The sequence below is a fragment of the Pelodiscus sinensis genome, chromosome 8 (genome assembly GCF_052426305.1).
Source record: "Pelodiscus sinensis isolate ZL-2025 chromosome 8, ASM5242630v1, whole genome shotgun sequence".
In the NCBI taxonomy this organism is placed as follows: domain Eukaryota; kingdom Metazoa; phylum Chordata; order Testudines; family Trionychidae; genus Pelodiscus; species Pelodiscus sinensis.
Genome location: NC_143059.1, coordinates 63,409,801 through 63,427,560, shown reverse-complemented (window position 1 = coordinate 63,427,560; position 17,760 = coordinate 63,409,801). Strand labels below are relative to the sequence as shown.

Below are 17,760 nucleotides of genomic sequence, written 5' to 3'. Positions count from 1 at the left end.
GCTACACGCGGCACGGACTAGGTAGTTCGGAGTAGGTTTCCTAGTCCGAACTACCGTTACTCCTCATTCCATTCCAGGAGTAACGGTAGTTCGGACTAGGAAGCCTAGTCCGTGCCGCTTGTAGCCGCGCGGCATGGGGTTCGAACGAGCAGGGATTTAAAAATGGCGGCGCCCAGTTTATGCAAATGAAGCCCGGGAAATTCAAATCCCGGGCTTCATTTGCAAGTGCGGTATGCCTACATTACCCTCCTAGTTCGAACTAGGAGGGTAGTGTAGACATACCCCTAAGGAGTCTGTTCTTCAGCCTTTCCATGTTTTAGGAGGCAGAGTTAGGTTTCCCTTTTGTTTTTGAATACACTTTGATTGTGCTGATAAAGACCTAGTGAAAATTAATATTACATTATTTGTTCTTGCTACAATAATCTTCATACTCTCTGGTCTCTCTTGCAGCGTTGTTTGATGTTTCTTGATATTTTATTTCTAATTCGATTGAAAGTTCATAGGTCAAGGAATTGTCGTAATATATTTTTCCTCCAGAGGGCCATGCACACCTGTGGAGATGTGTAAACATACTTTGCCATGACATTTAAGAAAATGAATTATATTTTACACATAATGGGGAGCAGCAAGGCTTTGTGCTCTATCTGGAACGGCAATTAACTAACAAAAACTGTCTAAGAACTGTGCTGATTCATGCACAGAGAGGTTTTGCATGATAAAACAGTACGTACATGATTTTGCTGTTTTATCATGCAAAAAAAACCCAGGAATTTTAGCTCCCCAAAAGATACTGACAAGAAAAAAATCAAAAAGGACAATCCCCATCTACTACTAATGGTAACATCAGAATCTGACTGCGGAAATTATGTAAAGACTATTTTTTTCTTCAGTAAATAATCCACTAATTTTATAGGTGTTGGGTGAAATCCTGGCCCTTTTGAAGTCAAAGCCAAACTCCAGTGACTTCAATGGGACCAGGATTTCACCCATTGTGCCTATCCACATATACTTAAACGGGAGTGCAATCTGCTACATGAAAGTTATTCTTTCTTGCCTCTGGTATGTTGGCAATGGACATGTATACTGACAGATGTCTACCCTACTTTTTCAAAAAAAGATAAAATTAGTAGATGGGAAAATATTTTCATTCTTCTGTCCAGTTAGGAAATGTTAGTGCTGCCATCCAAGAGACATGGCTTTGATTCCCAGCCTCTTTATCTCCAGACTGGAAGTAGACATGCAGTCCCAGGACCGTGGAGGCTGAAAATTTGTTGTAGTCCTGGGAATGGGACCGATGTTGTTGTTGATGAATAATAAATCCTTTACCATTCTCCTCTCTGAAAAAAATTGTGCTTATGACACAGGTCCTGATCCAGTGTGCTTAACTTTACTCAGTGATTATTCAACAATACTACATACTTATAGTAAAATATGTGTATGAGTGTTTCTAAGATCAGGGTCATATACCCTTAAGAGTAAGGGTGTATAAAGGAAAGGAAAATAGAGAATCCTGGAAACTCCAGAAGAAAGTGGAGAACTGTCTGGGAAAAGTGTACTTCGTTTTGCAAAACAACTGCTGAAATATGAAATAATGCATGAAAAACTATAATTTGTTAGTGATCTTTAACACAGGTATATGCCATTCACTGGAAAAAGTTCTGCTTTGATACTACAAGCAGCACTAAAGATAAAACTATACATACCCAAATAAGGAGAAAATGACATTAGATTAAAAAAAAACTTCCAAAGTAGATTGGAATGTACTGTTCAATTGTGTAAACGTGAAAGTATTACTTTGTTCTTTTATTGGGTAATTGTAATAAAGCCTTTGAACATAAATAAATCCTTTCCATATAAGGAAAACAAGGAATATATGGTACTAGAAGATTTACCCAGCGTTATTCAGGTCTTTAACTCTAAGTTTTTTTGTTTTTCTTCATTTAAATCATTGTTCTGGCCGAGGATGAAGGGTTCAGTATGCAGGCTGCCCCAGAAACAGAGGACAGTCCCAACCCCCTCTCACCATAGAAGCTTGAGGCCATATGAGAAGCACATTTTCATGGGCGCTGGAGCTGCAGTTGTTACAGCCAGGGGAAGAGGTGCGTGTCCCCCGACTAGGGGATAGACGACACGTAGACAAACTCTCTTAAATATGTAGTAGATAGCTGTCCCTTTCGCCATCCCTGCCTCCTGCGAGCCCAGTGGGTTATAGATGGCCCAGTCCCCATATTTGGCCCCTTGCTGTCCCCTGTGGTCTTTTCCAGTGTAACTGTCCCTCCTGCCAGATCCCTCCTTTTCCATTTTATAAGAAACAGTCAAATTCTTGGCATGTTCTAGTGTCTTGGCATAACCAAACCCCTTACCTTGCTTTAAGTTATAAGAGGAATCTGCAGACCAAATTTGGTGGTCCTAGCTCTTACCATTTAAAGAAGTTCTTGAACAAATGGATGGATGGACAGACACACACATTTCTAAAATATAGAGTAACATTTTTACCACATTAGCTTCAGTAAGAGTAAAGGCTGGTTCATCATTTGATTTCCACCCTGCTTTTCTCAGTGTTGTCTTTTTGCTCTCCTGCTTTTGCTATTTTTTCTGAATTATGTCCTTTTTAAACTAGAAGAGTTTCTATCAATGTAAGAAGAATAAACTTTTGTAATAGGTCTGTCATCAGGGCACCGCAGAACAAATGAACTGACTTCCTTTTAACAATAACCACGATATGGTATCACTGATGTTATTACTTATATACATATTTAAAGAAATGGATACATCCCTTAACCTTCCTCTAAGGAGTTTTTCCACAAATAAACTGTAAATAATCATGTAATGTGCTGCAGGATCCCAGCTGCCACCATCCCCATGGGCTCTTAGCTGTCCACCCACGTTCCCTAGCAGAGATTAAAAGGTAACAGGAACTGATAAGCATGAGCTTATCGGTTAACTGTTTAATTCTTACGTTCCTGGTGTCCATTAGGATGCACTCTGTTTTCTAACTGAAGACAGTTGCAAGCATACAGTGCATTTTACGTCATTTTGAATTTTTTTAAATGATAGTTACAGATTGTTTGTGGAATTAAGCCTGGGGTTGAGGAAGTAAGAACCCCTTACAGCTTTATCTAGGCTCTCTGGACTGCTAGTCTAGGTATGCAGTGGTACAGAAAGCAGCTCTTCTGTATCTGATAATCCTCCATGCACATTTCTTGGAGGAGGATAGGAAGGGATGGAGGGGGTTTTTTTCATGACCAATTCACCAGCCAATATAGCAAAGCTAGTGCCGGAGGCAGGGATGTGAAAGGTTAACCAATGAGCATCAGCCTAAACAGGTAATGCTTACCGGTTATGGGTACTCGATGGCGGCTGGAATAGCTCCCTGCCTGCTGCAAGCAGGGGGCTATTCCAGCCCACAGGGAGACCGCAGCAAGCAGGGTCTACTCTACTGTCTAGAGCAGCTTCTATCCGCGGTGATCCTGGGTACCTTGCAAGCAGGGGTATTCCTGCATCCAGAGCAGTCTCTGTTCACAGATGGCTCAGGTGCTCTGAAGGCAGGGCTGCTCCAGCAGCCACTGCCCCAACACAGAGCCGGGAGCCAGCCCCAACATGGAACTAGGGATGGGAGCCCCATGAGCTGGGGGCTATTCTAGCTGGGCTGGAGAGGTCCCCAGCCCAGATCCCGCTTAGTCGGTTAGCCAGTTTAAATGTTACGTCAACCTAATGTTGGACTGATTAATTGACTAACCGGGATTTTACATCCCTAGTTAGGGATGTAGCTCGCAGCAAATTGTAGTCTTACCTAGAAGCCCAATTTGTCCCAGGTGTTGCTCCTGTGGTGGCACAGCTCCCTGCCACCCTGTATACAGGATTTGTTCCAAAGAAGATTACAGTGTTGTTAAGATGTCCCATTAATTAACTGGCAGAGCTAAGTGAAAAGAAACTGTGAGGTCGATCTGCCACATTCGGTTTTAGTTATTAGAAATCAATCCCTCTTGGGGTTCTTTCTCAGCTGGTTAACCTAGCTTGGAAGAACAATGGTAGAAATGACTCATAGGTTACAATTATTACAGTCTATTCCTCTTCCACTTGAAGCAAGAAATCAGACTTGCAAAAACAAGCTATGATCAAAGATGATAGCAGTGGCAGACTTCTGTTTAAGAATGCTCTGTGCTTTGGTGTACTCCCTGGTGAGTTATAGCATGTTTATAATTGGATTTTTGAACTCTTTTGCTGATCTTCCCACTCACTAGCAGCTTAAAGATGTTGGGAACGTTAAATTTTATTCCTGGAACTTTTGTCTGTGTAAGTGCTGAGTATGTGGAGGAGCAGGAGAGATTCAGTGGAGTTATCTTTGAACAGTGTTGGAAACTCAGAGTGTTGCAAACTCAGATCCCAGTAGAGGAAAAGCATGGAGAAAAGTAATGGCATTAGGAGTACATTACTTGTTGTTTTGGGACTGGCTCACCAGTGTCAAAACACTTATTTTGAAGTTTGAAGAATACTGATTTCCCCCCTCCCTTCCCCCTCCGATGTCGCATGTGTAACCTAAGTCATGTTGGAGTTTCCCCTTTAATAAAAAAGTGGGTTGGAAGTTAGAAGGACAACTTCGGTGTTTCACGTGTCACATGCAGTCTTAAAATATTGTGTAGATTTTTTGGGTTGGTTTGGTTTTGGAAGGTTGATCTGTTCTAACTCTCAGCATTCAGAACATGTGATTTTTCTGCAATGCAATTTGAAATGTAGGTAATAAATTACTTAAATTCTTAGGTTAGAGTGTCTAAACATCTGGTTGCCCTATTAACATATACCCGGTGTGCAGGAGCAGAGCTAAGGAACCCAAAATTGCTGGATATTTGTGAATTCATATTAATTATTACGAGCTTTGACATGAATGTAAGAATTTTGGTATTTGAACATTTTTTACCTCTTTTGTAGGTCTGTTAATCAGTGTGATTTGCAATGTTTTTAATATCTGACTGGTTTGAAAAACAAAAATTCTTATATGAGAGTTGTGTATAATACTTTTAGACTGATCCCATTCTTGATTAGTGCTTTATTAGGAAGATGGTAGATTGTGTGCCTTAACGCCATATTCTTTATATTGATCAAACTTTCTGTCCTTTTAATATTGTTCTTTCTATATAGGAATATAATGAGTTTAGACAGTACTTTTCTTTATCGATTCCTCCAGGCCTTTATTTGCTCACATTTATATGCCCTTCATTGTGTTGACTTAATGGTGGAAATGTAATATGTTGTAAAATGAGGTACATCCGTCTAATCTTGTATTTAAATCTTTGTCATATTTTACAGGAAAATAAATAATGGCTAAACAACATTTTGTGTCTAACTTTATAAATGTCAGTCAGTAGCTTTATGGTGTATAAATATTAGACAAAATGATATACACAATATACCTTTTGTAAAAGCAAATTTAAAAAATTCAGAAACCAAGAACCACTTATCTCAACAGCAGGTTTATCTAATTGTATAAGTGAGGACAGAAGAATGTAAGCAGGCAGTATGGGAGTGGAGGGGAATGTGGACAGTGGAGTGGGTATGTATGTCGAACCTGCTCTTTAGGGAAAAAATAGTGATTTTCATTCTCTGCTATTGATCTGCACTTCCAAAAGCATCACATTCCATCGGCCCTGGTTCTTGACTACCATGAGTAATCAGATTGATTTCACTGATACTGCTTATGGTAGTAAACTTAAGGTTATGCATATTTGCAAGGGGCTTTAAATTGTAACTCTAAACTAAATGAGTTTAATAATGAATGAGAGGCTATACTCTGCACTATTTATCTCCTAAATCCTGCAAAAAGCACTGTTCAATGAGCACTTCCAGTTTTCTCACTAGTTTGGCTCTTTGATATGTTTGCCAAGACCTGGTTTGTTGTTCATCATCAATAACTGAGTAAAAATGTATCTTTCTCTATCAGAATGACTGCTGACTGCATTTCCTAAAAGTGGTATCTTCAGCCAAGATTAAAAAGTACAACTTTTCCTCCCCTACAGAAGAATAATGGCTAAATAACTGAAAGTAATTCATTTTTTTTCATGACAGAAGTGCTTTCTTTTGGCAAATATTGCCCAAAAAAGGGCAATTCTACTAGAAAGGTCCATTCTACTCTATTTATATTCACGTTTGGTAAAGTTTCAGGGACCCATGAAGATGATGTTCTATGGATAGCCATGGCAGGTACCCATCAAGTCTGGGCACTCATGTTGGAATGTGGAAAACTCCCAAAAGGAAGGTACAGCAATACAGCATAATGATATATATTGACTATTGCGATCAGCTACTTAGCTATTGATGAACAAGAGTCTAAAAACTTCAAGGAGACTTTTATCTTCTTGGACAACACGTTAAAGACAGATAGACTTTGAATTATGCTAAATTGTTTAAATAGTAATTATAAGCCAAGTTGATAAACAATTTAAAATAAGAGCAGTTAATTGGCTGTGATTTGCAGCACCATTATTTTGGTAACTTATTTATCAAACAGAAGCTATAAGACTTTTTTCTGAATTATTTCAGACTTGTCTTTGAACCTAAGCTCTTGTTGTTTTTCTTAGTGATTTAAAGAAAGGAACCTGCATTCGATTTGCTGGAAGTGGGAATGAAGAGAACCGAAACAATGCGTACCCCCATAAGGCAGGCTTTGCCCAGCCTTCAGGTCTTTCTCTGGCTTCTGAAGAACCCTGGAACTGTATTTTTGTAGCAGACAGTGAGAGCAGCACCGTGCGAACAATCTCACTGAAAGATGGAGCAGTGAAACATCTTGTAGGAGGAGAGAGAGATCCATTGGTAATAGACTAACACAGCTTCAAACTTCCCTGCACTACCCTACCAGTATTTTTAAAGCTTTATTGGAGGAACTACTTTAGGGGCAAAAGGGTAGTTCTGGCTTCAGGCTCTTTCATTTCTTAATTTCACTGTTTAGTGTGCCAACACGCGTTCCGTAATGCAGATTGTTGGTCAATAAGAACTGGACTGACCAACTCATTTACAAAAGCCACTGCCACATACTTTTATTCAGTGGATTTTGATTGCTATTGAAATGGGCTGGATTCACATTGAGTGTCTAGAATACAAAGGCTCCACATCCATATCCAATCCCCTAAGTGCTCTGTTTCCCATGAGTGCATTTTTTTTAAAATTAGCCAGTTAATTTCCATTTAATTACAGTGGTTTGCACTGATTAGTGCCTTGTGTCAACATTGCATAACCAACTAATTGCACAAATTTAATTAATGCACTGTTTTAGAATTTGTTTGCCTTTGGTGATGTTGATGAAGCAGGAATAAATGCAAAGCTGCAGCACCCCCTTGGAGTTACTTGGGACAAGAAAAGGAAACTGCTTTATGTAGCAGATTCCTATAATCATAAGGTAAGTCAGTATAATATATTATGCAAAGCTGTATTAATATAACTCATTTCACCACTAGCATCAGTTGGGTAGCATCAGAAAAGCGTATCTCTGTGGTTCAGTAACAAAAAATGGTGTTTTTCAGACTTAAGGAAGCAAATGACATACTGCTTTTTTCCTCTTCATTTTGATCTTGGACTTTTATCTGGTTTACTGGGTGTCTAGACTTACATGTGCTGAAGGGCAGATACAGTGACCAGGAGAGGTAAAATAAAGCTCCAAACTACACTTCAGTCCAAGGCCTTTCCTTCCAGGCTAGTTTTATTAACACAAAAAAGATGCAAAAGAAGAGCAATTTAGAAAGCCTGGTCACAGCCATCATTAGAGGCCTTTTCAGCTTGAGGGAAAGAGGATAGCCCTGTAGCATCCACTATCCCTGAGAGATAGAAAGGCTGGTAATTACTCTCATTGGTGGACCAGTCATGAAGTGAGATAAAGATTACGATGTATAGATGTTGTATATCTCTATTTTTGTGGGTGTTGTAATTCCACACTGATTAGATTTGTTTACTCCACTAAACCCGATTATTTACCTTGGCCAGGTTTATACAACACTGTGTTGGTTAGGCCTAATATTCTCCTCCCACCCCAACTTTTCTGCACGTTCACATTAGGGAAGCCAATCTCAGACTAATTTTGAGGCTTCCCTGTAGTATAGACGTGATATTTCGAAATAAGCTATTTCAGAATATTTCTTCCAGAATAGCTTAGTTTGAAATAAGCATGCAGTATAGATGGTACCCTTGGATAGTAGTAAATGATTCCTGAAATTACATGAGGGTTTTTTTTCTCTTAAGATGAAAAGTTAAGTATCTAATGTTAATCAATAATTCCCTATTTAGCAATGGTAGACTTTTAAGTAAAAGACCTTTTCTTTAAAAAAAAATTAAAGTAAATATTTAGGATTCATTCATCTTTAGTACTTTAAAACAGAATTGAATGTACTTTTTCTTGTTACAAATAATTAAAGAGCCATGAACAAAACAATTTGGCAGGCTTCTTTTTGTACATGTAAGGGGAACATGCCATTCAGCAACATACAGATGTAGATACCACATTGATAGGTGTCTTAAAAATACTGGAAATGATGCAAAAGAGAGCCCTGAATGAAGACCAAAAGAAGGGAAGTCAAGCAGGGAAGCATGGAAAGTTAACAAAAGAAAGAAGCAGTTGGGATACTAGATGTCGTCATGTATTAAACACAATATAAAATACCCACCAGATTTTGAATTATGGGGCAGTAATTCCATCCTTGGATGCTGGTGATTACATAACCCACTCAAACATCTCCTTTAGAGTTTATTACATTGTTGACCCATGAAGTAGAATTATAGCCCTGTACTTTACTCCAGAACTAACTGGTTGGTTGTTTTCTACATTTAGAGCATACATTTAGTTTACTCATGACACATTGCTTTGAATTATGCCATAAATCTTGCAGTAATAAATAGCTAAAATCAAGCTTTAGGGGGAAACAATTAGTTCCTCAGGCTCCAATTGAAAAGCTGAAAGTTTGAAGGAACTTGACAACCCTGTGATTAAATAAGCTCAGTCAATCTTTCTCACTCATCCTAATTTTACACAGAATTAGTTAGATAAGATGCCTTTTAACCAGTGAGTTCTGTTATTCAGCTCAGAAATTTTCAAAAGTAATTTTTTCATTTTCAACTGTGATAATGGAACGACAATAATTTGAAGCGGCATATGTTTAATTATTTGTGAGACTGGAATTGTATTTACTGCTTATTTTGCTGTTAAATAGATTATTCTATAATGTTTTAAAATATTTATGGGGTCTATTAAAATAACATAATATGATTAAGTCAGTGTTGTAAATATAAAAGAAAATAAAAACAAATAAAAATTAAATACTGAATGTTATGAATTGCAGATGTAGTATTAGTACTTGTTTTTTATCCAATCTCTTCTCTTCGGTAGCTTTTTTCTTTCTCATCTTAACTAAGAACCCAGTTATGTTAGACTAGGAACAGAGTTCAAGAACTATATTTAAATTTAGCTTAAGATGCATTTCAGCTAAGCCATTTATTTAAACTGGGTGGACAAACAGTGTTGCAATTAAGGTTTATTTGTCGTTTTGTTTTTTAAACTGTACTTGACAGTTTAAATGCACTGGAGTTCTTTAACTTGCTTATCAGGAATAACAAGGGTCCTTTTTTTTCTTAATCTTGTTTCTTAAATTAAAATAAAATATATGAAAATGAAACAAACAGATTGTGAGTCTGTAAGGCTGCTAACATAGCTCCTAATTAGAGCCTTTGACTGCTCCGATAATATGAAAAAAATCAAACCCTACATTTGTGGCACAAACATTCAAATGCTTCGCCATTCAAACCAAACCATGTCACTTGCTCTTCATTTCTTCCTGCAGGAAAACTAATACAATGGGAGGGATGAGCTGTTTTTATTATCCTCCAGTTTTGTCAGTTGGTTACTATTATTTAGTTCAGGTTGGACCTTCCTGGTCCAGCTCCCTCAGGACCTGATTGGTCCCAGACAAGTGAGTTTTCTGGACCAGGGAAGGTTGGAGTGGGGCACTAGCTTCTCCGCTGGGCTCCTCTCCCCAACTACCTGGCGCCACTGCCCTTGGTCCCCTGACTGTGACAGTCCTGCGGGCTCTGCAGCCCTGCAAGCTTTGGCAACCCTGCCGGCCCGGAAGCTCCAGTGACAGCCCTGCAGATACTTGTAGCCCCACCAGCTGTGGGCTCAGTCCCTCCCCCCGCCCAGCGGGCTCTGATGCCCCATAGGTTCTGCTACTGTGTTGGCCCTACCAGCTGGTTTGGCTCCCAGCTGCCAGCAACCTTTGTTCTGGGGCTCTCTAGTCCAGCAACATTCATGTTCCTTTCAGACCATGGATGTTGCCAGACCACAGTGTCCCAGATGACAGAGGTTCCACCTATATTCATATTATATTACCACACAGTGGCCCAATTATGTAAGGTAATATAAAATTGGAGAGAAAGATATATAGTTCTAGCCCCCAAAGACCTAACAATCCAAGACTCCCCTGTCCTGTAAAGTCTTAGCATGTTTTTAACCTCTCAGTAATCCTATTGAAATCAATATAGCTACTTGCAGGCTGTAAAGCTTAAGCATGCATAGAAAACTTGCAGGATTAGGGTGTAAGAAGCAAGTGGTATTTGAAAACAGGGTAGGAGAAGGGAATAAATGCAAAGCAATCCAATTTTCATATGTATTTGCAGCTTTTTACTTTAATAATAAATAAATATATATGAATTATCCCCATCTTCATGTAAACTAATTATTAAAACATTTTGAGTATTATATATGTACAGGCAGTCCCCAGGTTACGTACAAGATAGGGACTGTAGGTTTGTTCTTAAGTTGAATTTGTATGTAAGTTGGAACTGGTACATACTGTAGGGGAAACTCTAGCCAAACATTTCTCCGGAGCTCAGTTTTATTCTCCCACACCTCACTTCCCTCAGTCCTTTATTCTCAAGCTGAGGTGTCTGCTGAGAAAAGCCGCTCCGTGTCTCCCTGGTCTGCTGGGGGGGGGCGCTAGCTTCGCATCTCCCTGGTCTGCTGGGGGGAAGCAGCTAGTGCGGGGTTGCCTCACCCCGTTTGTAAGTAGGGATCTGATGTAAGTCGGATCCATGTAACCCGGGGACTGCCTGTATATGATAAGTTTATCATCATGAATTTGTATAGTGGAGATGCGTAGGTTCAAAATAATTGTTTACAAATCCATTTAATAATTATTGGTTATGACTATACTTATTCCTAGAGTTTCTTTGTCTGCCCAGATACTTACAAATTGATACTGTAGTTAAATCCTCATTAAATTAAAAGTAGTATAGAAGTATGAAGATAGGAGTTTGATTACTTTTAATGTTAGTTAGGTTGCCTGCTCTAGAAAAATTGTGATTAACTTATTTACTGTTTATATTTCCTGCATATTTATTTATAGCTTTATTTTCAGGAAAAGGGAAATTGGCCAATAATATCAAAATAGACTAGCGAATTTGCATGCCCCAAGTACTCACTTGACATACCTATAAGGGCCTAAGTTTTCAAGTATTGAGCATCTTACCTCAAAGTCTTACTGTGTGTAAGTTGGGCACTCAAGTAGAGTACTACAAAATGTTGGTGTCTTCTGAAAACACTAGCCACACAAATCTGTTGTATTATCTATCTGATGACTTTTCAACATTCATTTTGTTTTCCTTAGATTAAGTTTGTAGATCCTAAAATGAAGAATTGTGCTACACTGGCAGGCACAGGAGAAGCAAGTAATGTTGTTGGTTCCAGCCTCATGCAGTCGACTTTCAATGAACCCGGAGGATTATGTATAGAACAGAATGGCCGTCTCCTCTATATTGCTGACACAAACAATCATCAAATTAAAGTACTGGATTTAGAAACAAAAACTGTTTCCATGGCAAGTAAAACTTATTTTAGGCTTTTGACATGAGATTTTGTTAAGGTGAATTCTTACTGGAGGTTTTCCTCAGCTCATAGTGATTTTGGGTGGTATAAAATACCATAGCTGATAGATTTATTCAGATCAGTAAATGGTTATCCATAATATTTCAACAAACAGAAATGCTGTCTATTTTAAGGATCTCCTGTTAGGCGTAAAATAAGTGGTCCATCTCTGCTAGGAGTCTGGGAAGGACCCTTGTGCATAGAGAAAGAAATTACTAACTTGAATGAAAAAGCTAGAATACAGAAAATTCAGCCCTCTGAGAAATAGCCTCTGTTGGCCCAGTCCTGCAAGATGATGAACACCTAATCAGGGTCCTGAACAATCACAACTCATATTGGAATTAATAGGAGTTAAGATTGCTCAACTGCTTGCGGACCAAGTCCCCCAAGAAAGGGCTGATGAGTTCAGTTATCTCTGCATGGCATTGTTACATGAACAGTTGCCAGTGACTGTAGTTCTGCAGTTTTTTCTCTGACTTCTAATAAAGGCATGTGGCATAGTAGGAATGCAAAACCAGCCCAACAAAGTGCAGGTTCAACCTTGAGAATGCTAGCACACTGTTTTTATTTCATGTGTTCATGAATGGGAAAGCAAAATAGCTCACTGTGGTCTTTTAAAAACAATACATATTACTCCTAAATATGTGTTTGGTTTATTAAATTGGACTTTTTCAAATCTAGTTCTGCTTCAGTGTTCATCACCGAAAGCTATTTTTTAAATGGCTTTTAATCTTTCATGAGCAAATGCAGAACTTTGTCTATTCCTGATTTCTCCCCAAATAGACCCATTTCAGAAGTGGATTCCACCTTATTTCCTTATTACAGTAAGGCAAAACAGATGTGAATTAATTGCTCTGTGTGAAGATGGCATCATATATACCTAAGTAGCTATTGCCATGGAGATACACTGATGCACAGTCTAAACTGTCTTCCTCAGGACAGGAAGTGTATTTAAATACATTTAGTATCATCTAAATTTTAATATAAGTTTAATATTTAAATACCAACTATCGGATGCTTCTGTTTGTATGAGATAATCATGTCCCGGACTGCATAATTTCCACAGTCAAGAGCTAGAATTTTGTTATCTCAGGATACAGTTGTTAATAGAAAGCACTATTGGGCTATTATTAAACTGATAACTGGAATGAAATTATTCTAACAGAGAAGTTAAAAAACACAAAAAATAAATGGGGACATTCATATTGCTTAAAGGAAATTCTTTTATAATAATTTTTAATAGCTTTTTTTCATAGCATTTCCTCTTCCCTCTCCTAGCAATGCAGCATTCCTGTATGCTGGCTAAACGGGGTACATGTCTTACAATAAATGTGTTGAAATATATAAATCTTCATTTTGGTACAAATTTTTCATTCGTATATTGTGGTGATTTGAATTCGTAATTACGCAATGCTCTGCAGTCTTATGCCATAAAGCAGGTTTTCAAATATAAATACTTGTTAATATTTCTTTTGATTTCTTTGACAGCTGCCTATCCTGAACACTGAAATATTTGATGTTGTAGATAGTCCATTTGTCCAAAACAATAAGATGGCCAACGTTCCCAGGCTGCCTAAATCAGCACCAAACATCCAACTTCCTTCATTGACTGTAACCCCTGGTCAGACTCTTCAGTTTTTGTTAAGGTTAAGCCTTCCTGCAAATACAAAGCTGACTGAAGAAGCACCCAGTTCCTGGTTTCTCACAGCGGAAGGTGACATACAATATTTAAACATTTCTAAAACTGTAGGCAAGTTTGGAAAGTTCTCCTCACTCATTCCTCCACTCATCTAGAGTGAATAATGTGTTGGACAGACAATTAAAATATCAGATTTTGCTAATGATCAACAATAAGAGCCCAGTCCCATTATGCTCTTTGGATGGTTGCTCTCCTATCGTCATTTGGGGATGGGCTGCTCCACCCTTATCATCTGTCTTACAGGAGGCTGACAGCTAGAATTTTTAGCAAGAAACTTGATGCATACTGTTGAAGGAAGTCACATTTTATCCGGTGTAAGGACATTCTTATCCTGAGTGAGAAATTATTTTAAGTTAAATTTGCACCTGACAAAATTTAAACCTGATTTACCCTACTATATACACACATGTATACAGTAAGATGCACAATTAGTGCACTGGAAACAAGATGAATTGGGTCCTGTTCTTGGCTCTTCTACTGACTTCCTGTGTAATCTCTCTGTGCCTTGGTTGCCTATCTGTAAAATGGGAAGAAGGAGAAAAAGAAGAACAGTGCTGTGAATCTAAGTGTTTCATAACAGTGCTGTAAACCTAAGCTCTTTGTCTCCTAGGTGCTCAGTTATGATATTTATAAGAATGTATTAACACGTTTTATGTAGGATGTGATATGAGCCTGGGCTCATCAGTTAACCTTCATGGTTACACGCTCCCCCTCCCTGCTGCCTCTATATCAGAGGTAGTAGAGGGAGAGCAGATGGCTCCCTGGAAGCGGGTGGGCACTGGCAGTTGGCTCCTAAGCTGACTCCCTGTGTGTACCAGCTTGCACGCAGCTGCATCTCTTCCCTAGCCCCCACGCTGCTGCCTTTAAAAGCTGGTTCCCTGCATGCTCTGGCTCCTACCAGTGGGCCCATCCCCCAGCACTGCTTCCTCTGATAGAGACAGCAGTGTGGTGGGGGTCAACAGTCCCCATGTAAATGTAAATGCTGAATTTACACAGGTACTTTAACAGTAAAAAAAAAAAAAAAATTGGGTTTAGCAAGTTGTACAAGAATTTCTAAATCTTTTCCATCCCCTTGTAAAATCACTCTTTGTTAGTGTAACCGCCACCGGGTGAACTTGAACCTGAGACTTCTGGAGCTTAGTGTAGGAGCCTCGACAGCTTGAACTGTAAAGACAGCTGGCTCTCAGCTTAGGCTGTAGAGCTCCCTTGTTCCTATCTCTTACTATAAGTGGTCTAAGTGCCACTACATGGGACAGTGAACCACACTGGGTTACATTAGTATGCCTAAAATAGTGCTATTATGGTACTATGGGCCTAAATTAAACTGCCACCATAAAAGCATTGCTCTTTATTTATATGAATGCCATATTGCCTGCCATTCTTGAAAAGTGAGTTCATGATCACTTATCCAGGAACATTTTCCTCGTAGTTGTTTTAAAAAATAGCATAATTTACCTATTGGTTATATCCAGGTACCTAGAAAATAAGTGATGTCTTCAGAAAAAGCTGTTGTCCACATATAATTAGGTGAACTCTTCACTCTTCGTGCCAGAGAGTATATTGAAAGCCTTACCGGTCTGTTCTTCTGAAGCATCACTAAACAGAAAAAGGAAATTTTTTTCAAAAAATAGTTTTTTAATCTTCATTTTCCATTTCTGAGGTCAGATTTTCAGAGGTCCAGATTACAACATTTGTTCCTGTTGTAGATTGCAGATATAAAATCTAAATATAGTTGTTGACTTTTTAAATCATGACCACTCATCTGCACCACTGAATTGGACAGTGTTGACTTTAACAAAGTTCAAGAAAGAACTAGATAAATTAATGGAGGTTAGGTCCATCAATGGCTATCAACCAGGACTGGTAGGAATGGTATCCCTAGCCTGTGTTTGTCAGGGGCTGGAAATGGATGACAGGAGAGGGCTCGCTTGATGATTCCCTGTTTCTGTTCATTCCCTCTGGAGCATCTGGCAATGGAAGACTGGTTAGTGGGCTAGATGGACTTTTGGCCTGACCCAGTGTGGCTGTTCTTATGTTCAATTTTTTGAACTGAGAGGACCATTGTATTTTTAGTAGATTTTACAAAATGTATTTATATCCCATATGGTTTGAGGGTTAATAGAGTGTAAGCAGTTTAGAGATACCCATCATTTTAAAATTCATAAATCCAACAGGTTTTTTTAACATTGTAGTTATTTTGAAAAATGCCAAAAATAGTACTTTATCCATCTCACTTATGGCAAGATATGTGTTGGGTCAACAAGTTAGCTACATTTCCAGTTTTGCATGTCTCCACTGTTAAATGTCTTTTTAGCTTATATGCTCTTTAAATATTTAAACACCCTGAAATTTCAGATCTCATCATAACAGCCAGCCCAAACATTTTAACCTCCAGTAAACCATTTCTCAAGCCAACACTTTTTTTGTGAAAATGTTTCATAAGAATCTTCAGTTTCATGAACTTTTGGGGCATTCAGTCATCTAATCTTGAGTATTAGGACTCTGATATTTGCACACAGCTTCTGTTAGCTCAATGAAAAAATCTGAATATCAGCTTACAAAGCATATTGCAGATGCTTTGATATATCTAAAAAAAAGTCAGTGCAAGGTACCACCCATATGTTTAAATGCAAGCTTTATACAATAAAAACTTCATAAGTTACAAATTACTTCTAAAGAATTATTTGTGAAACATTTTTCAATTTTCAGCCAGAATGGGAAAATCCACTTATGGTTGCATGTAAGAAAGTATATGTTATGTTATCGTAAAACTACAGTCATGCCCATATTGATGCGTTGTGAGATTTGTCTTTGTGTATAAAAGGCAGTGACAGCATGCTCTCTTTTTTTCAGGTAATGAGTGGCTGCTTCAGGGACAGAATCCGTCTGGAGAAATTGAGGACATTTCCCATCAACCTTTCATTGCCTTGCAGTTACCCAGTAACTGCCTGTCATCTGAAGCCATGCTGTCTGTCAAAGCGTGCCTCTACTACTGTAGCAAAGACAGCAGTGCCTGTATGATGAAAGGAATCTCATTCAATCAGCCTTTACGGATAGCTAACACAAACCAAGGGAGCCTAGCTCAAGTAGAGTTGACATACTCATTTTAACTAAACCAAAAAACCCAACAGATTCACATTCTAGTTTACTTTCTAACATTTTTACAGGAGACAAATTTAATAGATTTTTTTTCTTAGTCTTCCAATAGCATATGAAGATTGAGTTCTAAAGCATAATATGATTTGTAAGATGAAACAGAAATGTCTTGTGCTGAATCATGAAAAACTGTAATGAAATCTTGGGCCCATTTATTTCTTTTTGCGATTGTGTGAGCAATAACATCCTTAAACTCTGTTGGCTATTGTGAATACATGTAAGCAGTAGGCAACAATTTTAAGTCAGTCTTTGAAGAACCAGTATTATAATTTGATACTGTTTAATAAATTATTTTGCACAGCACACCATAGCAAAATCTCAAAATGGTTTGGGGATGAACAACTGCAAATTTGTTTTTGTATGCCCTCTGTTTTTAATAAAATGTTAAAAACTGAATTTTTGTTTGTGCAAGTCATAAAAGAATTATTTTTCTTATTTTACAATGAAAGAATTGAAAACACACTTAATATATTTTGAAAACATATGAAATTGGTGCAGGACTGTTTTATTTTTTGTGCAAATCAAGTCTGTTTTTCTTAAAACTAGATATTTATGCCTTATTTGGAGAGCACAATAATGTGGAAAAGCTTTTGAAAAATGAATTGTTTAAGGTCATATCGAAATGTTACATAAAGATATCAAACAAAAAATGTGCCTATGCAAAATTGGCATGCTGGAGTTTTTCTAATTAGTGTTTCTATGTGTATTTTAGAATATAAAATGTAAGTAATATTTGTTACTCTAACTTGCAACAATTAAATGTCAACTCTTTCTGTCAGATGAACAGTTTTTTCCTTTCATATTTTTACAAATACTGTGTGAATAATATAAGATTCCTAATTCTGCAAATACTTGTGCTCCTGAGTAACTTTTATATGCCTGGGACCTGACCCAAAAGTCTTTGAAGTCATTAGGAATCTTTCAGTTGATTTCAGTGGGCTTTGAATCAGAACCTTGTGTTCAGTAGGGCAACTTACCAGATAAATAATTCTTGTGTGTTTGGAGGATC

The 17,760-nt window shown here is 38.0% G+C and overlaps 1 protein-coding gene across 2 annotated transcripts in view; it reads left to right on the top strand.

Annotated features, from left to right (window-relative positions):
• NHLRC2 (NHL repeat containing 2) overlaps positions 1 to 17,529 on the top strand; it is a 58,932-nt gene extending 41,403 nt beyond the window's left edge. The window contains exons 6-11 of one of the 2 annotated variants that reach the window (XM_006134970.5): positions 6,154 to 6,253; positions 6,576 to 6,807; positions 7,268 to 7,390; positions 11,640 to 11,849; positions 13,385 to 13,610; positions 16,449 to 17,529. In XM_006134970.5, coding sequence (XP_006135032.3) covers positions 6,154 to 6,253; positions 6,576 to 6,807; positions 7,268 to 7,390; positions 11,640 to 11,849; positions 13,385 to 13,610; positions 16,449 to 16,705 — 1,148 coding nt within the window. In that variant the 3' untranslated portion in view covers positions 16,706 to 17,529. The remainder of the gene's footprint in view (positions 1 to 6,153; positions 6,254 to 6,575; positions 6,808 to 7,267; positions 7,391 to 11,639; positions 11,850 to 13,384; positions 13,611 to 16,448) is intronic. The other variant, XM_089780206.1, reaches the window with a different exon arrangement.
• Positions 17,530 to 17,760: the final 231 nt, after the last annotated feature.